Source organism: Xenopus tropicalis, chromosome 6 (genome assembly GCF_000004195.4).
Source record: "Xenopus tropicalis strain Nigerian chromosome 6, UCB_Xtro_10.0, whole genome shotgun sequence".
Taxonomy (NCBI): Eukaryota; Metazoa; Chordata; class Amphibia; order Anura; family Pipidae; genus Xenopus; species Xenopus tropicalis.
Window position 1 is genome coordinate 4525986 of NC_030682.2, and position 25744 is coordinate 4551729.

Below are 25744 nucleotides of genomic sequence, written 5' to 3' on the forward strand. Positions count from 1 at the left end.
GTGCCAATTCCATGTATAATACCCCAGAACCCACAGCGGGATAAATACAGTGCCAATTCCATGTATAATACCGCCAGGAACCCACAAGCAGGATAAATACAGTGCCAATTCCATGTATAATACCCCAGAACCACAGCAGGATAAATACAGTGCCAATTCCATGTATAATACCCCAGAACCCACAGCAGGATAAATACAGTTGCCAATTCCATGTATAATACCCCAGAACCCACAGCAGGATAAATACAGTGCCAATTCCATGTATAATACCCCAGAACCCACAGCAGGATAAATACAGTGCCAATTCCATGTAATAATACCCAGAACCCACAGCAGGATAAATACAGTGCCAATTCCATGTATAATACCCCAGAACCCACAGCAGGATAAATACAGTGCCAATTCCATGTATAATACCCCAGAACCCACAGCAGATAAATACAGCACCAATTCCATGTATAATACCCCAGAACCCACAGCAGGATAAATACAGTGCCAATTCCATGTATAATACCCCAGAACCCACAGCAGATAAATACAGTGCCAATTTCCATGTATAATACCCAGAACCCACAGCGGGATAAATACAGCGCCAATTCCCATGTATAATACCCAGAACCCACAGCAGGATAAATACAGTGGCCAATTCCATGTATAATACCCAGAACCCACAGCGGGATAAATACAGTGCCAATTCATGTATAATACCCCAGAACCCACAGCAGATAAATACAGGGCCATTCCATGTATAATACCCCAGAACCCACAGCAGATAAATACAGTGCCAATTCCCTGTATAATACCCCAGAACCCACAGCAGATAAATCAGTGCCAATTCCATGTATAATACCCCAGAACCCACAGCAGATAAATACAGTGCCAATTCCCTGTATAATACCCCAGAACCCACAGCAGATAAATACAGTGCCAATTCCATGTATAATACCCCAGAACCCACAGCAGGATAAATACAGTGCCAATTCCATGTATAATACCCCAGAACCCACAGCGGGATAAATACAGTGCCAATTCCCTGTATAATACCCCAGAACCCACAGCAGATAAATACAGTGCCAATTCCCTGTATAATACCCCAGAACCCACAGCAGATAAATACAGTGCCAATTCCATGTATAATACCCCAGAACCCACAGCAGATAAATACAGTGCCAATTCCATGTATAATACCCCAGAACCCACAGCAGATAAATACAGTGCCAATTCCCTGTATAATACCCCAGAACCCACAGCAGATAAATACAGTGCCAATTCCATGTATAATACCCCAGAACCCACAGCAGATAAATACAGCGCCAATTCCATGTATAATACCCCAGGCACTGCCTACCCCCAGTTCCAACCTGTCCCTTTTGGGAGTCTCCCAATTCCCCCCCCCCCCCCCCCCCTGTCTCCCAATCCCAGTGAATTTCCCGGTGACACAAACGTCACTTCCAGTCACAATGATCCCCAGGGAACCATCTCCCGGGTTTGATAGCTCCCTAACAGCCGCGGTTCCCAGGGGAAATCCTGATATTTTTTTCCTGATACCCGGAATTCACCTTAGGACTTTGTGAGACTTAGGAAAAATGTGGAGAATGCTGTTCAGGGGGCTGGGCGAGTGGGAGAGAGCCACTGAAATTGGGAAACTTCCAAAGAAATAGGGGGTTGGAAGCTCTGAATTATTTTCTGAAGTAATCACATTGGTAGAAATGCTGAAATCCTGACTAGATATTGCCCACTTTAAATATGGCGGCCTCTCTGCAGCAGCAGCAACTCTAAACAGGAAAAGCCCTTTTTATTGGTGTATGGGCTGAACTGAACTGAGCTCATTGGCTAAAGGGCGGAGCTGCCTTCCCAGTGGGAGGGGTGAGAGATCTTTGTGCTTCTCTCTGTACCCAGACCGGATAGAGGGAAAGGCTGAACCCTTCCTGTAACTGCCTTATTCTGTGTCCCTGGGCTGCTGGGTAAGTGATTTTCCCTCTCCTCCTCCTCCTCCTCCTCCTCCTCCTCCCTGCACTGTCTGTGGGACTGGGGGTTAATCCCACTGCAGGGGCTGATAGAGAGGGGCGGCTGTGGGACTGGGGGTTAATCCCGCTGCAGGGGCTGATAGAGAGGGGCGGCTGTGGGACTGGGGGTTAATCCCGCTGCAGGGGCTGATAGAGAGGGGCGGCTGTGGGACTGGGGGTTAATCCCGCTGCAGGGGCCGATAGAGAGGGGCGGCTGTGGGACTGGGGGTTAATCCCGCTGCAGGGGCTGATAGAGAGGGGCGGCTGTGGGACTGGGGGTTAATCCCGCTGCAGGGGCTGATAGAGAGGGGCGGCTGTGGGACTGGGGGTTAATCCCGCTGCAGGGGCTGATAGAGAGGGGCAGTTTACTGATTGGATAAACCCCTCCCTGTACAACATGTATTTATTGCACTAATATCAGAGGGGGGGCCCAAGCGCAGCCCCACAGGCAGCTTTATATGGTGGGTTTCTGTTCCTTGCTGTCAGGTTCTCCAGAGATGGAACCAAGGAGGTTAGAGGGGAAATGGGAGAATGAAGAGCCGGACACTGAGGAGCCTCTGCCCACAATAAAGAGGGAAATGGATCCCGTTCCTGGGGCCGGTGAGTAACGTTTTACATTTTTTTAAATAATACCAACATATATACATGGCAGTTACACGGCCCTGTCTCTCCCTTACTGGCAGCTTCCCCATTGGCTGAATCAGAAATATTACAGATAAAGATAAAGGAGGAAGAACCGGACCCTGAAGACCATCAGAACCCAATGGAAAGCTCAGCAGCGCCACTTACTGATGGGGGTAAGTAGCCAGGGAGTGAGTAACATCAGCACTGATACCAATTATACCCCTGCTGGTGCCAGGGGGGCAGGTATCAGTGTGAGTTCCCCCATAGGTACCACAGCAATGTCTCCCCAACATTTGACATAGGGAATGAGCAAATTTCTAAGTATATTGTAAAAAGCCAAACAATATAAATTGTGAAACTTTATTTTCCCGCACATCCCAAGGCAGCACTTAGATATAAAAAGAAGGCTCCTCCCCTTAGGCAGGAAAAACACCGCCCCCAAACTCCCAAAATGGATTCACGGTAAATACATGTGATGATGATTCAGTGCCGCCAGATAGGACCCCATTGGGCAGCAGTGTAAGGTAGGTACCAGTGGGGGTGGGGCACCCCTGTCCTCCAGGTTCAATGGGGTCTGCTGAATTTTTAAAACTGAATCAGTCCCCCCCCCCACGTTCACCCCCAATACTTATCCAAGAGCTCGTCCTCCATCAGTTTTCCCTGTGAGATCAGTGCAGTGTGAAACCCTCCAACGGGTCCAAGCTCCACCCCCTGACCATGGGCGAGAGAGCAGCCCAAGAACAGAGAGTCGGACCTCTATTACTGGGGAAGATTGTGGTTTACCTACCCTGGGGGGGGATGCTAGCAGGGCTGATGCGCATGTGTCGAGAAATATTACTGTATGTAGACTTACCCTTTATAGTAACAGAGAGAAAAGGTTCATGAAGAACAGGAAGTAATAAATATTTTTCAAACTATTTTTCATCCACTCCCCACTCAACCTCTATATTTTCCTAGTCTTTTATCTTTACATTCTATAATCTAATCTTCTTTATGATTCGTCTCTTTGTTCCCATAGAGAAATAGGGAATGACCATAATTTAGGCCAAATAATTAAAGGCAGGAGGTCCCACTGACTCCTGGGCCCACTGGCTCCTGTGCCCACTGGCTCCTGTGCCCACTGACTCCTGTGCCCACTGACTCCTGTTCCCACTGACTCCTGTTCCCACTGACTCCTGGGCCCACTGGCTCCTGGGCCCACTGGCTCCTGGGCCCACTGACTCCTGTTCCCACTGACTCCTGGGCCCACTGGCTCCTGGGCCCACTGGCTCCTGTGCCCACTGGCTCCTGTGCCCACTGGCTCCTGTGCCCACTGACTCCTGGTCCCACTGACTCCTGTTCCCACTGACTCCTGGGCCCACTGACTCCTGTTCCCACTGACTCCTGTTCCCACTTGACTCCTGGGCCCACTGACTCCTGGGCCCACTGACTCCTGTTCCCACTGACTCCTGTTCCCACTTGACTCCTGGGCCCACTGACTCCTGTGCCCACTGACTCCTGGTCCCACTGACTCCTGTTCCCACTGACTCCTGGGCCCACTGACTCCTGTTCCCACTGACTCCTGTTCCCACTTGACTCCTGGGCCCACTTGACTCCTGGGCCCACTTGACTCCTGGGCCCACTTGACTCCTGGTCCCACTGACTCCTGGGCCCACTGACTCCTGGGCCCACTGACTCCTGGGCCCACTGACTCCTGTCCCCACTGACTCCTGTCCTCACTGACTCCTGTTCTCACTGACTCCTGTCCCCACTGACTCCTGGTCCCACTTGACTCCTGGGCCCACTTGACTCCTGGTCCCACTGACTCCTGGTCCCACTGACTCCTGGGTCCACTGACTCCTGTTCCCACTGACTCCTGTTCCCACTGACTCCTGTTCCCACTGACTCCTGTTGCCACTGACTCCTGGTCCCACTTGACTCCTGGTCCCATTTGACTCCTGGTCCCACTTGACTCCTGGTCCCACTTGACTCCTGGTCCCACTTGACTCCTGGTCCCACTTGACTCCTGGTCCCACTTGACTCCTGGTCCCACTGACTCCTGGGCCCACTGACTCCTGGGCCCACTGACTCCTCTGCCCACTGACTCCTGGTCCCACTGACTCCTGGTCCCACTGACTCCTGGTCCCACTTGACTCCTGGTCCCACTGGGAGTTTTCCTGGTATCGCTGTGGGCCAGTCCAATCTGAGATAATGAGTCAGTATTAATTGTTCTGATACTGTAACAGTTACAGATGGTATCTATTCCCGCTCAGCTCTCTCCTGTTTGTTGTTATTAGGGGGGTACATGAAGGCGGAACCCAATTTAGACTCTGCTGAACTGCCCAAACCAGAGACTGACTCGGAGTCCGGCACAAGAGATGGCGATTGCTTAACAAGCTCTGATGGATCAGGTTTTATCTGCTATAAGTGTGGGGAAACCTTCTCTGGGAATAGTCACCTTCTCACCCACCTCTGTGGGACATATGAGATTATTCCCCCTGGGGCGGAACCATTCATGTGCACGGAATGTCTAGAAAGTTTTTCTACCCATTCCCAACTTTTGACACATATCCAAATTCACACTCTGAAGAAACCATTCCCCTGCACAGAATGCGGAAAAAGCTTTACTACAAAGGGCAACCTTCAAGCGCACCAGAGAATTCACACAGGGGAGAACATTATCACCTGTACAGAATGTGGGAAAAGTTTCACTGAAATGCGCATCTTTCTTGTCCACCGGAGAATTCATACAGGGGAGAAACCATTCACCTGTGGAGAATGTGGGAAAAGTTTTAATGAAAAGTGCAACCTACTTGTACACCAGAGAATTCACACAGGGGAGAAACCATTCACCTGTACAGAATGTGGGAAATGTTTTTCTTTCCCCACTAGTTTGATTAAACACATTAGAATTCACACAGGGGAGAAACCATATACATGTGCAGACTGTGGTAAAGCATTCTCTCAAAAAATCAACCTTCAGAATCACCAGAATATTCACACAGGGGAGAAACCATTCACCTGTTCCGAATGTGGAAAAAGCTTGGCTTGTAAGGGCAGTCTTGAAAGGCACCAAATGAGTCACATTGGTGTGAAACCTTTTACCTGTACGGAATGCGGGAAAAGTTTCACGGAAAAGAATAGCCTTCGGAAACACGAAAGAATTCACACCGGAGAGAAACCGTTCAGTTGCATAGAATGCGGGAGAAGTTTTAATTTGAAACACAACCTTGAAAAACATAAAAAAAGTCACACGGGAGAGAAACCGTTCACCTGTACAGAATGTGGGAGGAGCTTTACTAAAAAGAGCACCCTTCATATTCATCAGACTAGTCACACTGGGGAGAAACCATTTACTTGTACGGAATGTGGGAGAGGTTTCACTGATAAGAACAACCTTAAAAATCACAAAAGAATTCACACTGGAGAGAAACCATTCACCTGTACAGAGTGTGGGAAATGTTTTACTGAAAGGGGGGCCCTTCGTGTTCACAAAAAAGTTCACACAGGGGAGAAACCATTCCAGTGCACAGAATGTGGGAAATGTTTTTCTGTAAAGGGCACCCTTCATAATCACCAAAGAATTCACACTGGGGAGAAACCATTCATCTGCACAGTATGTGGGAGGAGCTTTACTGATAAGAATAACCTTACGAACCACCAAAGGATTCACACCGGGGAGAAACCCTTCATCTGCATGGAATGTGGGAAATGCTTTTCTGCAAAGAGCAACCTGCGCAGGCACAAACAAATTCACACCAGGAAGTGATATTACCTGTGCACGGCCAGGTTGCCTAGGGCCCGGCACTGGTGTGGGACTCTGTGGGGGGATTCTGTTGTGATTCTGACGGTGTAGATTTAACACTACATTACCCGGTATACATAGCAAATAATTTATTCTACAATTAAAAATGTTATTCTCAAACCAATAAATGTATTTTCTTTAGTTGTAATAATTGTGTGTAGGCGGCCATCTTATTGTGCCTGACCCTGTGCCAATTTAATCCTTATCTCCCAGTTGGGATCAGATTGGCTCCTAAAGGCGGCCATACACACTCTGATAAAATCGTCCGGAACCTCAAATGATGAATTGAATGATTTTCATTCCCTCCCATTTGTTATTCCTAGAGCTTTATCATTTCAGATTGTTTCATTTAAACGTACGAGCGATATCTGAATGTTCGTCGGAAGAAGACTAAAATCTGACTGTATGTGGCCGGCTTAATGCTCCTGTGTGGGTGCTATTCTCATACCTACCACTAGGGGGCATGGGCGCATTCCCAGCAAGGCATTATGTGTGTGTGTATATATATAATCTACAGTTTGGTCGATTCCCTAGGGAATGCTGCACTCTCCCACCTGACTTCCCCCACATCCTTACTTCAAGGGGCGCACTCGCCCCTCCAGCCTCGCTCCCCCTTTCCTTCCCTTTTAGTTCAGCTTTCTCTCCCACCTTCTGTTCCTGTCTGGTTTGTCTCTCATCCTTGATTTATTGTCTCGCTCCCTCTTCGTCTCACTCCCTCTGTCCCTCTCCTCAAGTCATCCTCCATCTACCCCTAGCCTCACTCCCTCTGCCCCTCCCACCCTCATCCTCCATTTGCCACTCCCATCCTCCATCTACCCCTAGCCTCACTCCCTCTGCCCCTCCCACCCTCATCCTCCATTTGCCACTCCCATCCTCCATCTACCCCTAGCCTCACTCCCTCTGCCCCTCCCACCCTCATCCTCCATTTGCCACTCCCATCCTCCATCTACCCCTAGTCTTACTCCCTCTGCCACTCCCATCCTCCATCTACCCCTAGCCTCACTCCCTCTGCCCCTCCATCCTCAATCTACCCCTAGCCTCACTCCCTCTGCCCCTCCCACCCTCATCCTCCATTTGCCACTCCCATCCTCCATCTACCCCTAGTCTTACTCCCTCTGCCACTCCCATCCTCCATCTACCCCTAGCCTCACTCCCTCTGCCCCTCCCATCCTCAATCTACCCCTAGCCTCACTCCCTCTGCCCCTCCCACCCTCATCCTCCATTTGCCACTCCCATCCTCCATCTACCCCTAGTCTTACTCCCTCTGCCCCTCCCACCCTCATCCTCCATTTGCCACTCCCATCCTCCATCTACCCCTAGTCTTACTCCCTCTGCCCCTCCCATCCTCAATCTACCCCTAGCCTCACTCCCTCTGCCCCTCTCCGGTCATCCACCATTTGCCACTCCCATCCTCCATCTACCCCTAGCCTCACTCCCTCTGCCCCTCCCACCCTCATCCTCCATTTGCCACTCCCATCCTCCATCTACCCTAGTCTTACTCCCTCTGCCCCTCCCACCCTCATCCTCCATTTGCCACTCTCATCCTCCATCTACCCCAGTCTTACTCCCTCTGCCCCTCCCACCCTCATCCTCCATTTGCCACTCCCATCCTCCATCTACCCCAGTCTTACTCCCTCTGCCCCTCCCACCCTCATCCTCCATTTGCCACTCCCATCCTCCATCTACCCCTAGTCTTACTCCCTCTGCCCCTCCCATCCTCAATCTACCCCTAGCCTCACTCCCTCTGCCCCTCTCCGGTCATCCACCATTTGCCACTCCCATCCTCCATCTACCCCTAGCCTCACTCCCTCTGCCCCTCCCACCCTCATCCTCCATTTGCCACTCCCATCCTCCATCTACCCCTAGTCTTACTCCCTCTGCCCCTCCCACCCTCATCCTCCATTTGCCACTCCCATCCTCCATCTACCCCAGTCTTACTCCCTCTGCCCCTCCCACCCTCATCCTCCATTTGCCACTCCCATCCTCCATCTACCCCAGTCTTACTCCCTCTGCCCCTCCCACCCTCATCCTCCATTTGCCACTCCCATCCTCCATCTACCACTAGTCTTACTCCCTCTGCCCCTCCCACCCTCATCCTCCATTTGCCACTCCCATCCTCCATCTACCCCTAGCCTCACTCCCTCTGACCCTCCCACCCTCATCCTCCATTTGCCACTCCCATCCTCCATCTACCCCTAGCCTCACTCCCTCTGACCCTCCCACTCCCATCCTCCATCTCTCCCTATTGCTGCCTCTGCCCCTCCCACCTCTCCGGCCCTGCTCCATCTGCAGCAGCATCTATCCTCCTTTTATCGCCAGTCTTGCTCCGCCTCCCACCCTTAGTGACACTCCTGTGAGTGAGTTACTGCTTCTTCATATTTACTAAAATGATCAGTACCGAGGCGCTGCCCCTTACGGTTATTATTATATACAGTATATATATATATATAACTCACAGACAATGCAGCCGGCACCCACGTATACAGGGGAGTAGGGTGTGTGGCGTTTTGGCTACAACAATAAACAATACAAACACAAAACACCCCGTGTCTGATACCCGTGTTTTGGAGGGAAAGGTCACGTGACACCAACATGTGACAGGGAACATTTGCATAATGAACACAAAAACCAGTGCTAAACGTGTCACCTGTTTTGTCACTAGAAAAACTAGAATGTGGGACATTTGCAAAGAGGCGCCTGTGGGTCAGGTCTGCGCTGGTCCCGCCCCCACACAATACATAATATTTGCCAGAGAAACAGAACCGTGCAGCGCAGTAACCGATACAGTCAGAGCCAATGGGGAAACTGAGAACCCCAAGCTCCGCCTCTAGCGCCCGCGGTCTGTCAGGTTATGAAAAGTCTGTGAGTGCGATACTGCTTATATATATATATACACACATTTATATACAGACATGGGGGAACACTCGCCTCACAACACCACAACTGACAAATAAACACAAAATAAAGAGACAAAAATGCCAACATTTCCCGCACATCTGTGTTTATCTTCCTCAGGAAAATAACTAAGCAGAATGTGAACAGAACAAACCCACCCCCAGTGCAGAAAATGGTGCCAAAAAGAGCCTGGAGTTGCTATGGTAACCCAAACAAGGGTAAAAGACCTACGGTAAGTAAAGGTGGCCATACACTCAGCGCCGGGGGCCCCCCTGCAAAACAAAGGTCTTTGGAAGGGCCCGGTGCAGACCCCTGCGGTCTGGCTCCCCCCCGGGTCCTGTGTATGGGCCCCCCCGACGGGCCAACCTGACTGAAATCTGGCGGTAAATTGGGCAGATCTCGATTGGGCAGTTTTGATTTTCTTGTTAGAATAGCGGTGTGGGTTGCGCCATTGTGGGGTGACAGGGGGAGACCCCCAGAGAAACACAGGCCCACATCAGAGCCAAGGGGAGAGAGCAGGAGAAGCAGCTACTGGCACAATGGATAGCAGTGGGCGTGTCCAGAAGTGACAATTGTCTTAGCGCTGGGGGAGGAGCTACAGGGGAGAACATAAAATGATAATAAGTGGCGCTATGGGGAAACCATTGTAGTTTAGATAAAGTAAAAAGCAGCCATTTGTGTGAGAAGATCAGACAGAGTGTGCAGAGGCAGCGTTGAACTGGAACTCCCACCATATATATATAATATGAGGCACAGGTGGGTGGGACTAGTGGGGTTTGGGGGAAGTTTATAGTAGAGCAGCAATAACACAGCTCTACTATATAGTAATGCACTGGTACATACGGCTCCTTTAACCTTATTTGTATATTTGTAACTTATCTTTGCTAAAGCTTTCCCTTTAAACCAGATTTCTGCCTAATCTGGTGCCCACACACCCCCCTTATTAGCATCTGCCCACCAACAATATGGCACCGTCTCTGTAACAGGAAGAGAGCTTCTCATTGATCTCTGGGCAGAGCTGCTCATTGGCTAAAGGGAGGAGCTTCCTCAACCCAGGGGGCGGGATCACTGGTCTCAGTGCTTTTCCCTGTACTCTGACCGGATAGAGAGAAAGGCTGAACCTTTCCTGCAACCTCTGTGTCCCTGGGCTGCTGGGTAAGTGATTTCCCCTCTCCCTCCTCCTCCTCCTCCTCCTCCCTGCACTGTCTGTGGGACTGGGGGTTAATCCCGCTGCAGGGGCTGATAGAGAGGGGCGGCTGTGGGACTGGGGGTTAATCCCGCTGCAGGGGCCGATAGAGAGGGGCGGCTGTGGGACTGGGGGTTAATCCCGCTGCAGGGGCTGATAGAGAGGGGCGGCTGTGGGACTGGGGGTTAATCCCGCTGCAGGGGCTGATAGAGAGGGGCGGCTGTGGGACTAGGGGTTAATCCCGCTGCAGGGGCTGATAGAGAGGGGCGGCTGTGGGACTGGGGGTTAATCCCGCTGCAGGGGCTGATAGAGAGGGGCGGCTGTGGGACTGGGGGTTAATCCCGCTGCAGGGGCTGATAGAGAGGGGCGGCTGTGGGACTGGGGGTTAATCCCGCTGCAGGGGCTGATAGGAGGGGCGGCTGTGGGACTGGGGGTTAATCCCGCTGCAGGGGCTGATAGAGAGGGGCGGCTGTGGGACTGGGGGTTAATCCCGCTGTAGGGGCTGATAGAGAGGGGCGGCTGTGGGACTGGGGGTTAATCCCGCTGCAGGGGCTGATAGAGAGGGGGCGGCTGTGGGACTGGGGGTTAATCCCGCTGCAGGGGCTGATAGAGAGGGGCGGCTGTGGGACTGGGGGTTAATCCCGCTGTAGGGGCTGATAGAGAGGGGCGGCTGTGGACTGGGGGTTAATCCCGCTGCAGGGGCTGATAGAGAGGGGCGGCTGTGGGACTGGGGGTTAATCCCGCTGCAGGGGCTGATAGAGAGGGGCGGCTGTGGGACTGGGGGTTAATCCCGCTGCAGGGGCCGATAGAGAGGGGCGGCTGTGGGACTGGGGGTTAATCCCGCTGCAGGGGCTGATAGAGAGGGGCGGCTGTGGGACTGGGGGTTAATCCCGCTGCAGGGGCTGATAGAGAGGGGCAGTTTACTGATTGGATAAACCCCTCCCTGTACAACATGTATTTATTGCACTAATATCAGAGGGGGGGCCCAAGCGCAGCCCCACAGGCAGCTTTATATGGTGGGTTTCTGTTCCTTGCTGTCAGGTTCTCCAGAGATGGAACCAAGGAGGTTAGAGGGGAAATGGGAGAATGAAGAGCCGGACACTGAGGAGCCTCTGCCCACAATAAAGAGGGAAATGGATCCCGTTCCTGGGGCCGGTGAGTAACGTTTTACATTTTTTTAATATAATACCAACATATATACATGGCAGTTACACGGCCCTGTCTCTCCCTTACTGGCAGCTTCCCCATTGGCTGAATCAGAAATATTACAGATAAAGATAAAGAAAGAAGAACCGGACCCTGAGGACCATCAGACCCCAATGGAAAGCTCAGCAGCGCCACTTACTGATGGGGGTAAGTAGCCAGGGTTTATGTAGCATTCTAAAAATTAAAGGAAGACCCCTGCTTTATATTTAGTAAATTCCTTACTCCCAGCTTTACGCGGCCCTGTCTCTCCCTTACTCCCAGCTTTACACGGCCCTGTCTCTCCCTTACTCCCAGCTTTACACGGCCCTGTCTCTCCCTTACTCCCAGCTTTACACGGCCCTGTCTCTCCCTTACTCCCAGCTTTACGCGGCCCTGTCTCTCCCTTACTCCCAGCTTTACGCGGCCCTGTCTCTCCCTTACTCCCAGCTTTACACAGCCCTGTCTCTCCCTTACTCCCAGCTTTACACAGCCCTGTCTCTCCCTTACTCCCAGCTTTACACGGCCCTGTCTCTCCCTTACTCCCAGCTTTACACGGCCCTGTCTCTCCCTTACTCCCAGCTTTACACGGCCCTGTCTCTCCCTTACTCCCAGCTTTACACGGCCCTGTCTCTTCCTTACTCCCAGCTTTACACAGCCCTGTCTCTCCCTTACTCCCAGCTTTACACAGCCCTGTCTCTCCCTTACTCCCAGCTTTACACAGCCCTGTCTCTCCTTACTCCCAGCTTTACACGGCCCTGTCTCTCCCTTACTCCCAGCTTTACACGGCCCTGTCTCTCCCTTACTCCCAGCTTTACACGGCCCTGTCTCTCCCTTACTCCCAGCTTTACGCGGCCCTGTCTCTCCTTTACTCCCAGCTTTACACGGCCCTGTCTCTCCCTTACTCCCAGCTTTACACAGCCCTGTCTCTCCCTTACTCCAGCTTTACACAGCCCTGTCTCTCCCTTACTCCCAGCTTTACACAGCCCTGTCTCTCCCTTACTCCCAGCTTTACACGGCCCTGTCTCTCCCTTACTCCCAGCTTTACACGGCCCTGTCTCTCCCTTACTCCCAGCTTTACACGGCCCTGTCTCTTCCTTACTCCCAGCTTCCCCAAAGGAAGAAATGGAAATAATACCGATAAGAATAAAAGAAGAACCAGAAAATCATCTGAACCCAGTGGAAAGCCCAGCAGCACCACTTACCGACGGGGGTAAGTAGCCAGTATTCTGTTAGAGGGAGACTCTTCTGCTTTATACTCAGTAAGGTGAGGCACTTCCTTACTCCCAGCTTTACACGGCCCTGTCTCTCCCTTACTCCCAGCTTTACACGGCCCTGTCTCTCCCTTACTCCCAGCTTTACACGGCCCTGTCTCTCCCTTACTCCCAGCTTTACGCAGCCCTGTCTCTCCCTTACTCCCAGCTTTACGCGGCCCTGTCTCTCCCTTACTCCAGCTTTACGCGGCCCTGTCTCTCCCTTACTCCCAGCTTTACGCGGCCCTGTCTCTCCCTTACTCCCAGCTTTACACGGCCCTGTCTCTCCCTTACTCCCAGCTTTACGCGGCCCTGTCTCTCCCTTACTCCCAGCTTTACACGGCCCTGTCTCTCCCTTACTCCCAGCTTTACGCGGCCCTGTCTCTCCCTTACTCCCAGCTTTACGCGGCCCTGTCTCTCCCTTACTCCCAGCTTTACGCGGCCCTGTCTCTCCCTTACTCCCAGCTTTACACGGCCCTGTCTCTCCCTTACTCCCAGCTTTACGCGGCCCTGTCTCTCCCTTACTCCCAGCTTTACACGGCCCTGTCTCTCCCTTACTCCCAGCTTTACGCGGCCCTGTCTCTCCCTTACTCCCAGCTTTACGCGGCCCTGTCTCTCCCTTACTCCCAGCTTTACGCGGCCCTGTCTCTCCCTTACTCCCAGCTTTACGCGGCCCTGTCTCTCCCTTACTCCCAGCTTTACACGGCCCTGTCTCTCCCTTACCGACAGCTTCCTCAGAGCCACAACCAGAAATGTTACAGATAAAGAAAGAAGAACCGGACCCTGAGGACCATCAGACCCCAATGGAAAGCTCAGCAGCGCCACTTACTAATGGGGGTAAGTAGCCAGTATTCTGTTAGAGGGAGACTCTTGTGCTTTATACTCAGTAAGGTGAGGCACTTCCTTACTCCCAGCTTTACGCGGCCCTGTCTCTCCCTTACTCCCAGCTTTACACGGCCCTGTCTCTCCCTTACTCCCAGCTTTACACGGCCCCGTCTCTCCCTTACTCCCAGCTTTACACGGCCCTGTCTCTCCCTTACTCCCAGCTTACACAGCCCTGTCTCTCCCTTACTCCCAGCTTTACATGGCCCTGTCTCTCCCTTACTCCCAGCTTTACATGGCCCTGTCTCTCCCTTACTCCCAGCTTTACACGGCCCTGTCTCTCCCTTACTGGCAGCTTCCCCATTGGCTGAATCAGAAATATTACAGATAAAGAAAGAAGAACCGGACCCTGAAGACCATCAGACCCCAATGGAAAGCTCAGCAGCGCCACTTACTGATGGGGGTAAGTAGCCAGGGAGTGAGTAACATCAGCACTGATACCAATTATACCCCTGCTGGTGCCAGGGGGGCAGGTATCAGTGTGAGTTCCCCCATAGGTACCATAGGAATCTATGGCAGAGAGAGACTTTGGATGCACATCTTGAATTCTTCCCTACAAATAATATGTTTGGCTCTCAGCCCGCTCATGGGCCATAGATTTATTGCCACCTTTCTAGTTCTGGTGCCTGATGGACTGTCACCGCTTTTCCTCACACAGGGAATATACCCTGCTGTCCCCTGTCAGGTCCACCTAAGCGCTGATATATTAATAGTATAAGGGCTCCCACATAAGGATATACAGGCCTGTATAGCTAGGGTTGCCACCTGTTTGGTTCTGACCTGCGCAGCCTGGTCTTCGTAAGGGCCGTCCGGGGCAAAACTGCCAGCCCCATTTCCCCACTTTGGACAACCAGGCAGGACTCTTTGAGATTGACAATGGCAATGGTAGCACGATTGCCACGTCATAGCCCGCCCCCAAGGTCATAGTACTGCCCATGTGACATCACTATTCCGCCCAGTGATGTCATACCTCTCCTCCTTGCCCAGAGTTAGCCACCGCAAATGTTGGCAACCCCATTTATAGCCCTAAACAGAAAATACCCCTATGTACCTATATGGGGGTATATTTGGGCTTTGGTGCACCTCAATCAAGTTCTTAGGAGAAAATTTCTCTATTAATTAGTGCGCCCCCCATTGATTCAAAAATGTTCCTACTTATAGCCCAAACCCAGCGCCATATATTATTCATAATTGACTACATGACGAGTACGTTTCAAACTAACTACATGTCCCCCATGTTTTACCTTGGGCTGGTTCGGCATGTAGAGTTGCCCTGAGATGGCCTGGATCAGGGATCCCCAACCTTTTATACCCGTGAGCCACATTCAAATGGAAAGTGTTGGGGGCAACACAAGCATGGGGGTTCCAATGAGTGCTATAATTCGCTGTTTGATAGCTCCTATGTGGACTGGGAGCCTATAGAAAGCTATTGGCTTTACACTGGGTTTCATCCAATCAACACTTGCCCCCAAGCCAGAAATTCAAAAATGAGCCCCTACTTTGAGGCCACTGGGAGCAACATCCAAGGGGTTGGGGAGCAACATGGTGCTCACGAACCATTGGTTGGGGATCACTGGCCTAGAACATGCCACTTCCACCCCCTGCACTTACCTTATTAGATAGGAATGGGTTGCGAGGGGCACATTGCTACTAGAGAGAGCGCCGTTGTATTCTTTGCACTAAAAGAGGCAAAATTCCTATTAAAGATTTATTATTAAACACTAAAAACTGTTCCTTACAGATAATATCCATTCTCTCCTGTTTGTTATTAGGGGGGTACATGAAGGCGGAACCCGATGCAGACTCTGGCACAACATATGGGGGCTCTTTGAAAACTGAGATCTCCAACCTCTGTGGGACGCAGGAGAGAATTCACACCGGGGAGAAACCATTCACCTGTACAGAGTGTGGGAAAAGTTTTCCTTTAAGCAGCAGCCTCCGTAAACACGTGAGAACTCACATAGGGGTAAAAGGGTATTCCTGTACAGACTGTGGGAAGGCCTTCTATGCAAAGGGGCATCTTCTAAACCACCAAAAGAATCACGCCGGGGAGAAACCATTCACCTGCACGGAATGTGGGAAAATATTTACTAGAAAGAGCAACCTTCGCAAACACCAGAGAATCCACACGGGGAAGAATCTCTTCACCTGTACAGAATGCGGGAAACCATTCACTGAAAAGAGAAACCTGCTGATACACCAGAGAATTCACACCGGGGAGAAACCCTTCACCTGCACAGAATGTGGGAAGAGTTTCAATTTATGGAGCACACTTCAGAACCACAACAAAATTCACACCGGAGAGAAACCGTTCACCTGTAGTGAATGCGGGAAACGTTTCAGTATAAAGAACAGCCTGAAGAAGCACCAAAGAACTCACAGCAGAGAAAAACGTTACAGCTGCACAGAATGTGGCAAAACTTTCTCGAAAAAGAGTGTCTTCCAAATGCACCAGATGACGCACACCGGGGAGAAACCCTTCACCTGCGCGGAGTGTGGGAAAAGCTTTGCTAAGAACGGAAACCTTCGCATTCACCAGTTGACTCACACTGGGGAGAAACCATTCGCCTGCACAGAATGAGGGAAAACATTTTCTGTTTGTAGCATTCACAAAAGACACTGGAGCTCATTCATTTGCACCAGTGCTGCACCAATTACCACCAGTGCTGCACCAATTACCGCCAGTGCTGCACCAATTACCGCCAGTGCTGCACCAATTACCACCAGTGCTGCACCAATTACCGCCAGTGCTGCACCAATTACCGCCAGTGCTGCACCAATTACCGCCAGTTCTGCACCAATTACCGCCAGTGCTGCACCAATTACCGCCTGTGCTGCACCAATTACCGCCTGTGCTGCACCAATTACCGCCTGTGCTGCACCAATTACCGCCTGTGCTGCACCAATTACCGCCTGTGCTGCACCAATTACCACCAGTTCTGCACCAATTACCACCTGTGCTGCACCAATTACCACCAGTTCTGCACCAATTACCACCTGTGCTGCACCAATTACCACCTGTGCTGCACCAATTACCACCTGTGCTGCACCAATTACCGCCAGTGCTGCACCAATTACCGCCAGTGCTGCACCAATTACCGCCAGTGCGGAGGATTCGGATTTGGTTCAGAATCAGAATGTGTCTTTGCTAAAGGGCCCCAGGCCCCTCCATTTTTCTTTTATTAAAATGGTTGAAAAATTAATGATTTCTCTCTTGTTTTGTCCCCCCTGAGCTTCTATATTGCTGTTTAGCTGCCATTCTTCCCTGCCTGACTGCCCCCACATCCTCTCATATCAGCCTGCTGCAGTGTTAGAAATCTATTAAAACTGGCAGCAAGGGGAATTGTGGGTATGTGTTCTGGATATTAGTCACTCATACTCCAGACAAAGCTGCAGCAATTGTTACCATTAGGTTTACTTGTGTTCATAGCAACTGTTGCTGTAGAGTCAGGGGTACCCAGGGCACAAATAAGCACTCACCCCAAATTCCCCCCTAACTGGCCTTCAGGCTGGGCCCCCTTAGCCCATAACAAGGTTACAGATATATAGAAACATTGGGGTAACAGTCACCCTGCTATAGTTCCAGGGGTACCCAGGGCACAAATAAGCACTCACCCCAAATCCCCCCCTAACTGGCCTTCAGGCTGGGCCCCCTTAGCCCATAACAAGGTTACAGATATATAGAAACATTGGGGTAACAGTCACCCCGCTATAGTTCCAGGGGTACCCAGGGCACAAATAAGCACTCACCCCAAATCCCCCCTAACTGGCCTTCAGGCTGGGCCCCCTTAGCCCATAACAAGGTTACAGATATATAGAAACATTGGGGTAACAGTCACCCCGCTATAGTTCCAGGGGTACCCAGGGCACAAATAAGCAATCACCCCAAATCCCCCCCTAACTGGCCTTCAGGCTGGGCCCCCTTAGCCCATAACAAGGTTACAGATATATAGAAACATTGGGGTAACAGTCACCCTGCTATAGTTCCAGGGGTACCCAGGGCACAAATAAGCACTCACCCCAAATCCCCCCCTAACTGGCCTTCAGGCTGGGCCCCCTTAGCCCATAACAAGGTTACAGATATATAGAAACATTGGGGTAACAGTCACCCCGCTATAGTTCCAGGGGTACCCAGGGCACAAATAAGCACTCACCCCAAATCCCCCCTAACTGGCCTTCAGGCTGGGCCCCCTTAGCCCATAACAAGGTTACAGATATATAGAAACATTGGGGTAACAGTCACCCCGCTATAGTTCCAGGGGTACCCAGGGCACAAATAAGCACTCACCCCAAATCCCCCCCTAACTGGCCTTCAGGCTGGGCCCCCTTAGCCCATAACAAGGTTACAGATATATAGAAACATTGGGGTAACAGTCACCCTGCTATAGTTCCAGGGGTACCCAGGGCACAAATAAGCACTCACCCCAAATCCCCCCTAACTGGCCTTCAGGCTGGGCCCCCCTTAGCCCATAACAAGGTTACAGATATATAGAAACATTGGGGTAACAGTCACCCCGCTATAGTTCCAGGGGTACCCAGGGCACAAATAAGCACTCACCCCAAATCCCCCCTAACTGGCCTTCAGGCTGGGCCCCCTTAGCCCATAACAAGGTTACAGATATATAGAAACATTGGGGTAACAGTCACCCTGCTATAGTTCCAGGGGTACCCAGGGCACAAATAAGCACTCACCCCAAATCCCCCCTAACTGGCCTTCAGGCTGGGCCCCTTAGCCCATAACAAGGTTACAGATATATAGAAACATTGGGGTAACAGTCACCCCGCTATAGTTCCAGGGGTACCCAGGGCACAAATAAGCACTCACCCCAAATCCCCCCTAACTGGCCTTCAGGCTGGGCCCCCTTAGCCCATAACAAGGTTACAGATATATAGAAACATTGGGGTAACAGTCACCCCGCTATAGTTCCAGGGGTACCCAGGGCACAAATAAGCACTCACCCCGGGGCCCCTATCTTGTGCCCCTGGGCCCTGAGTATGGGGGCAGCTCTGACAGAGGAGAGACAGTTATTACCCCCTCAGAATAACAGGGCAGCGCCACTCTACATAGTCACAGGCTGTACATGTTTATAACAAGTAGGAGCTGCCACACTGCTTGTACACAATATATAAAGTGCCTGCATTTCCCCCTCACTGTAACCCTGAGAGCAAACTGATATGAATAAAAAGGAAGCATTCCCAGCATGCACTGCTCTCAGCTACTCACTCACTGCCACAAGGAGTAGTGTAAATGCCACATCTCCCTGCCCTGTACCCCCCATCTCATCCCTCAGCAGCTCATTCCCAGCTCTTGTGATTAGAATCTGCCCACCAACAAAATGGCTGCGCCCGTAAAGGAAGAGACCATTTTCATGAATCTCTAGACTGAAACCAAACCAGCTTTCTGATTAAAGGGGCGGAGCTCTCTTCCCTGGGGGGATGGATAATAGAGCTTTTGTGCCTCTCTCTGTACCCGGACGGGATAGAGGGAAAGGCTCAACACTTCCTGTGGCTGCTTCCTGCAACTTCCGGATTCTGTGCCCCTGGGCTCCTGGGTAAGTGATTTTCCCTCAGTTCTAATAAGGATAAGAGAATTGTGTGTGTGTGTGTGTGTGTGTGTGTGTGTGTGTGTGTGTGTGTGTGTGTGTGTGTGTGTGTGTGTGTGTGAGAGAGAGAGAGAGAGAGAGAGAGAGAGAGAGAGAGAGAGAGAGAGAGAGAGAGAGAGAGAGAGAGAGAGAGAGAGAGAGAGAGAGAGAGAGAGAGAGAGAGAGAGAGAGAGAGAGAGAGAGAAGCTGTGTGTGGGTAGGGATAGGATGATATGGGAATGGAGAGAAGCAGCAGGAATAGAGACAGAGAGAGAGAGACAGTATAGAAGGGAATAGACAGCCACAGATAAATGGCACTTGGGAAAGAGAGACAGACAGTATAGAAGGGAATAGACAGCCACAGATAAAAGGCACTTTAGTGAGAGAGAGACAGTATAGAAGGGAATAGACAGCCACAGATAAATGGCACTTGGGAAAGAGAGACAGACAGTATAGAAGGGAATAGACAGCCACAGATAAATGGCACTTGGGAAAGAGAGACAGACAGTATAGAAGGGAATAGACAGCCACAGATAAATGGCACTTGGGAAAGAGAGACAGACAGTATAGAAGGGAATAGACAGCCACAGATAAAAGGCACTTTAGTGAGAGAGAGGCAGTATAGAAGGTAATAGACAGCCACAGATAAATGGCACTTGGGAAAGAGAGACAGACAGTATAGAAGGGAATAGACAGCCACAGATAAATGGCACTTGGGAAAGAGAGACAGACAGTATAGAAGGGAATAGACAGCCACAGATAAATGGCACTTGGGAAAGAGAGACAGACAGTATAGAAGGGAATAGACAGCCACAGATAAATGGCACTTGGGAAAGAGAGACAGACAGTATAGAAGGGAATAGACAGCCACAGATAAATGGCACTTGGGAAAGAGAGACAGACAGTATAGAAGGGAATAGACAGCCACAGATAAAAGGCACTTTAGTGAGAGAGAGGCAGTATAGAAGGTAATAGACAGCCACAGATAAATGGCACTTGGGAAAGAGAGACAGACAGTATAGAAGGAAATAGACAGCCACAGATAAATGGCACTTGGGAAAGAGAGACAGACAGTATAGAAGGGAATAGACAGCCACAGATAAAAGGCACTTTAGTGAGAGAGAGGCAGTATAGAAGGGAATAGACAGCCACAGATAAATGGCACTTGGGAAAGAGAGACAGACAGTATAGAAGGGAATAGACAGCCACAGATAAATGGCACTTGGGAAAGAGAGACAGACAGTATAGAAGGGAATAGACAGCCACAGATAAATGGCACTTGGGAAAGAGAGACAGACAGTATAGAAGGGAATAGACAGCCACAGATAAAAGGCACTTTAGTGAGAGAGAGGCAGTATAGAAGGTAATAGACAGCCACAGATAAATGGCACTTGGGAAAGAGAGACAGACAGTATAGAAGGGAATAGACAGCCACAGATAAATGGCACTTGGGAAAGAGAGACAGACAGTATAGAAGGGAATAGACAGCCACAGATAAATGGCACTTGGGAAAGAGAGACAGACAGTATAGAAGGGAATAGACAGCCACAGATAAATGGCACTTGGGAAAGAGAGACAGACAGTATAGAAGGGAATAGACAGCCACAGATAAAAGGCACTTTAGTGAGAGAGAGGCAGTATAGAAGGTAATAGACAGCCACAGATAAATGGCACTTGGGAAAGAGAGACAGACAGTATAGAAGGGAATAGACAGCCACAGATAAATGGCACTTGGGAAAGAGAGACAGACAGTATAGAAGGGAATAGACAGCCACAGATAAATGGCACTTGGGAAAGAGAGACAGACAGTATAGAAGGGAATAGACAGCCACAGATAAATGGCACTTGGGAAAGAGAGACAGACAGTATAGAAGGGAATAGACAGCCACAGATAAATGGCACTTTAGTGAGAGAGGCAGTATAGAAGGGAATAGACAGCCACAGATAAAAAGCACTTGGGAGAGAGAGACAGACAGTATAGAAGGGAATAGACAGCAACAGATAAATGGCACTTTAGTGAGAGAAAGAGAGAGGCAGTATAGAAGGTAATAGACAGCCACAGATAAATGGCACTTGGGAAAGAGAGACAGACAGTATAGAAGGGAATAGACAGCCACAGATAAATGGCACTTGGGAAAGAGAGACAGACAGTATAGAAGGGAATAGACAGCCACAGATAAAAGGCACTTGGGAAAGAGAGACAGACAGTATAGAAGGGAATAGACAGCCACAGATAAATGGCACTTTAGTGAGAGAGAGAGAGACAGTAGAGAAGGGAATAGACAGCCACAGATGAATGGCACTTTAGTGAGAGAGAGAGAGACAGTAGAGAAGGGAATAGACAGCCACAGATGAATGGCACTTTAGTGAGAGAGAGAGAGAGAGAGAGACAGTAGAGAAGGGAATAGACAGCCACAGATGAATGGCACTTTAGTGAGAGAGAGAGAGAGACAGTAGAGAAGGGAATAGACAGCCACAGATGAATGGCACTTTAGTGAGAGAGAGACAGACAGTCTAGAAGGGAATAGACAGCCACAGATGAATGGCACTTTAGTGAGAGAGAGACAGACAGTATAGAAGGGAATAGACAGCCACAGATAAAAGACACATTAGAGAGAGAGAGAGAGGGGGGGGGGGGAAGTTTTTGCCAGACATGGGATTAGGAGAGATAAAGGGCACCAAAAATATTTCCCCCACTGTGGGGTAATAGAGCCGTGCAGCAGGGGGAATCAGCCCCTCACCTATTCATATATCAGTCACTCTCTAAAATGACTCCATGGTTACTAAGGTAAATTGGACCCTAGCAACCAGGTAGCTGCTGAAATTCTAAACTAGAGAGCTGTGGAACGAAAAGTAAAATAATTAAAAAAAAAAACTGCCAGTAGTAAGAAATGAAGACCAACTGCAAATTGTCTCCGAATATTACTCTACATCATACTAATAGTTACCTCAGAGGTAATGTAGAAAGTAATATTCTGAGACAATTTGCAGTTGGTCTTCATTTTTTATTATTTGTCGTTTTTTCATTATTACAATAATTGTTCAGCCGCTCTCCAGTTTGGAGTTCCTGCAGCTATATGGTTGCTAGGGTTTAAATTACCTTAGCAACCCAGGAGTGTTTTGAATGAAAGGCTGGTATATGAATAGGGGAGGGGCTGAATAGAAAAAAGTTATAAAAAGTAACAATAAAACTGGAGCCTCACAGAGCAATAGGGTTTGGCTGCCGGGGTCAGTGACCCCCATTTGAAAGCTGCAAAGAGTCAAAAGAAGAAGGCAAATAATTAAAAAAATATAAGAAATAAGTAATGAAGACCAATTGAAAAGTTGCTTAGAATTGGCCATTCTATAACATACTAACTCGGCTCGGCTGAAGTGATGCTTAGGGCTTTCCACCGGCGATTCCTATTGGTGGGGGTGGGAAGGCATTATCCTCGGGGGCGACTAAATCTCTCCATGGGACGTGAGCCTAAGGGACCGTATAACAAGAGCACGACTGGCAGAGCGTTGCACAATGTGCTCATTACTATAAGGAACATTTCTAGTTTATCTTGTTGAACTAAAAAATAATTCAAATGTCACAGTTTGTCTGCAGAAGAGAAAAAACTAAGTGCTAATTCAGATGATACAATCCTACCTTTATTGAACTAAACAGATAGAGAAACCCTTGTGCCCAGAGTATATTAACCTGTTCCTTGCTGTCAGGTTCTCCAGAGATGGAACCAAGGAGGTTAGAGGGGAAATGGGAGAATGAAGAGCCGGACACTGAGGAGCCTCTGCCCACAATAAAGAGGGAAATGGATCCCGTTCCTGGGGCCGGTGAGTAACGTTTCTGTAGGACACAGACCATCTGGTTACACAGAGCTCAGCTTTGCTGGGGGGACAGGAAGGGTTAAACCCCAGCAGGAGGTTCTGCCCTACAGACATAATTCCCAGTATAATTCCTTACTCCCAGCTTTACATGACAGTGCCCATTACTTACTGGCAGGTTCCCCAGAGCCACAACCAGAAATGTTACAGATAAAGAAAGAAGAACTGGACCCTGAGGACCATCAGAACCCAATGGAAAGCTCAGCAGCGCCACTTACTGATGGGGGTAAGTAGCCAGTATTAATATAGTAAATTTCAGGGAGACTCTTGTGCTTTCTACTTGCTAGAAGTTCCTAACTGCCAACTTTACACTGCCCTGTCTCTCCCTTACTGGCAGCTTCCCCAGAGCCACAGCCAGAAATATTACAGGTACAGATAAAGGAAGAAGAACCGGACCCTGAGGACCATCAGACCCCAATGGAAAGCTCAGCAGCGCCACTTACTGATGGGGGTAAGTAGCCAGGGAGTGAGTAACATCAGCACTGATACCAATAATAAGCCGGGTCACAACTGGACTCTTCATTAATAGAAAAAGCCAAAGGCCAGGAACAGCATTTTTGGTGATGTTTGAAGCTGACAGATAGTTCCACACTGGGTACCAGCCTAGCCGACCAATATCAGGCCTACAATTGGTCAGATCTCAATCCGACAGGTTTGATTTTCCATTGGATCAGGGGCTGCATTGGCTCGTTGATGCAACCCTCAGTCCGACCACCTATGCCCGCATACAATTCAGTAATTTGATTGTTGTCATTTAACCTTTAGGTGGGCATATGGGGAGAAGATCTGCTCATTTGGCAACCTCGCCCAATGAGCAAACCTTCCTGTATATGGCCACCTTAGGGCGGGTACCAGTGGGTGGGTGGAGCCATGTTCTGTACCTGCACTTACCCAGTGGTCTAGGTTTTTACATGATAGGAAAGGGCTGAAGTGCTACAAGTCTTTATTAATGGGTTAATCGAGTGTGTGCTGTGCCTGCTGAGCTCCATTACATTGCACTTATACTGATTTACTGCTGTCCTTGTCGAATATATCGAGTATGTTATTACTTGCTGACCTTACAAAAGACTCTCCTGTTTGTTGTTATTAGGGGGGTACATGAAGGCGGAACCCAATTTAGACTCTGCTGAACTGCCCAAACCAGAGACTGACTCGGAGTCTGGCACAAGAGATGGCGATTGCTTAACAAGCTCTGATGGACCAGGTTTTATCTGCTATAAGTGTGGGGAAACCTTCTCTGGGAATAGTCATCTTCTCGCCCACCTCTGTGGGAAACAAGGGAGAACTCACACTGGGGCGGAACCATTCACATGCACAGAATGCGGGAAACCTTTTTCTGACTTGAACACCCTTGAAAAGCACCAGAGAAGTCACAAGAGAAAGAAACCTTTCACCTGTACAGAATGCGGGAAAAGCTTTTCTCTGAAACGCAATCTCATGAAGCACGAAGTGAGCCACAAGAACAAGCCCTTTGCCTGCAGCGACTGTGAGAAAAGGTTTTCTGACCTGGAGAAGCTTCGTTTGCACCAGGCAGTGCACATGGGGGAGAACTCTCTCACCTGCAAAGTATGTGGGAAATGTTTTTCTCGAAAGGACTATCTAAAGAACCATGAGAGGATTCACACAGGGGAGAAACCATTCACCTGCACAGAATGTGGCAAAAGCTTCTCCTTCACCACTAGTTTTATCCGACACATGAGAATTCACACAGGGGAGAAACCATATTCATGTGGAGACTGCGGGAAACATTTCTCTGAAAAAATCTACCTTCAGTTTCATCAGAAAAGTGAAACCGGATGTGAGGAACATGTCTCTTTAAAGGCCAGCCTTCAGAGCAGTCAGACTGTTGAGAAACCTTTCATATGTACAGAATGTGGGAAATGTTTCTCTTTAAGCAGTTACCTCTACAGACACCAGAGACTTCACACGGGGGAGAGACCGTTTTCCTGCACAGACTGTGGCAAAACATTCTCCGGAAAAAGGCAGCTTCTAGACCACCAAAATATTCACACCGGGGAGAAACCATTCACCTGTACCGAATGTGGGAAATGTTTTACCAGAAAGGGCAGCCTCCAGATGCACCAGAAAATCCACACAGGGGAGGATCTATTCACCTGTACGGAATGTGGGAAACAGTTTACCGCAAAGGCAAAACTTCGCTTGCACCAAAGAATTCACACCGGGGTGAAACCATTCACCTGTACAGAATGTGGGAAAAGCTTTACAGAGAAGGGCAACCTGCGCATACATGAAAAAATCCACACTGGGGAGAAACCATTCACCGAAGGAGAAAAATGTACTTGATATATATGTACTTGATATGTTCAGCCAATCAGGCAATTTGTAATATAACCCCCTATTTGGGTTGATATAAAGTGCAGGGAAACCATGAGGAAGAGGAGGAGACGCTCAGAGGGAGGAGTCACTGTGCAATTGCTGATACACAGCAGGGGCTTCTGGGTACAGGCAGAGAAGCACAACTA

At 49.7% G+C, this 25744-nt stretch overlaps 2 protein-coding genes and 1 pseudogene across 5 annotated transcripts; all 3 read left to right on the forward strand.

The window, feature by feature from the left end:
• LOC101734654 overlaps positions 1 to 25744 on the forward strand; it is a 151358-nt pseudogene that overhangs the window by 25280 nt on the left and 100334 nt on the right.
• LOC101734939 (gastrula zinc finger protein XlCGF26.1-like) lies at positions 1844 to 6548 on the forward strand. Of its 4 annotated transcripts, none has more exons than XM_031904246.1 (4): positions 1844 to 1964; positions 2493 to 2606; positions 2690 to 2803; positions 4883 to 6548. In XM_031904246.1, the coding sequence occupies exons 2-4, from the start codon at positions 2504 to 2506 to the stop codon at positions 6376 to 6378; spliced, it is 1713 nt and encodes a 570-aa protein (XP_031760106.1). In that variant the 5' UTR covers positions 1844 to 1964; positions 2493 to 2503; the 3' UTR covers positions 6379 to 6548. The 4 variants fall into 4 exon arrangements, with proteins under 4 accessions (XP_031760106.1, XP_031760107.1, XP_031760108.1 ...); XM_031904247.1 differs by having other exon boundaries at positions 4907 to 6548; XM_031904248.1 differs by lacking the exon at positions 2690 to 2803 and having other exon boundaries at positions 4907 to 6548.
• LOC116411626 (oocyte zinc finger protein XlCOF26-like) lies at positions 11613 to 17015 on the forward strand. The gene is given in 4 exon segments (XM_031904308.1): positions 11613 to 11650; positions 11735 to 11848; positions 15585 to 16349; positions 16352 to 17015. Coding segments are annotated over 4 exon segments (966 nt in total). The 5' UTR covers positions 11613 to 11628; the 3' UTR covers positions 16417 to 17015.

Excerpts from the sequence above, each read along its gene's own strand:
- LOC101734939 (XM_031904246.1), top strand. The coding sequence starts at position 2,504 with ATGGAACCAAGGAGGTTAGAGGGGAAATGGGAGAATGAAGAGCCGGAC. Across the intron at positions 2,607-2,689 it reads GGATCCCGTTCCTGGGGCCG|CTTCCCCATTGGCTGAATCA; the intron begins GTGAGTAACGTT and ends CCTTACTGGCAG. Across the intron at positions 2,804-4,882 it reads AGCGCCACTTACTGATGGGG|CTCTCTCCTGTTTGTTGTTA; the intron begins GTAAGTAGCCAG and ends ATTCCCGCTCAG.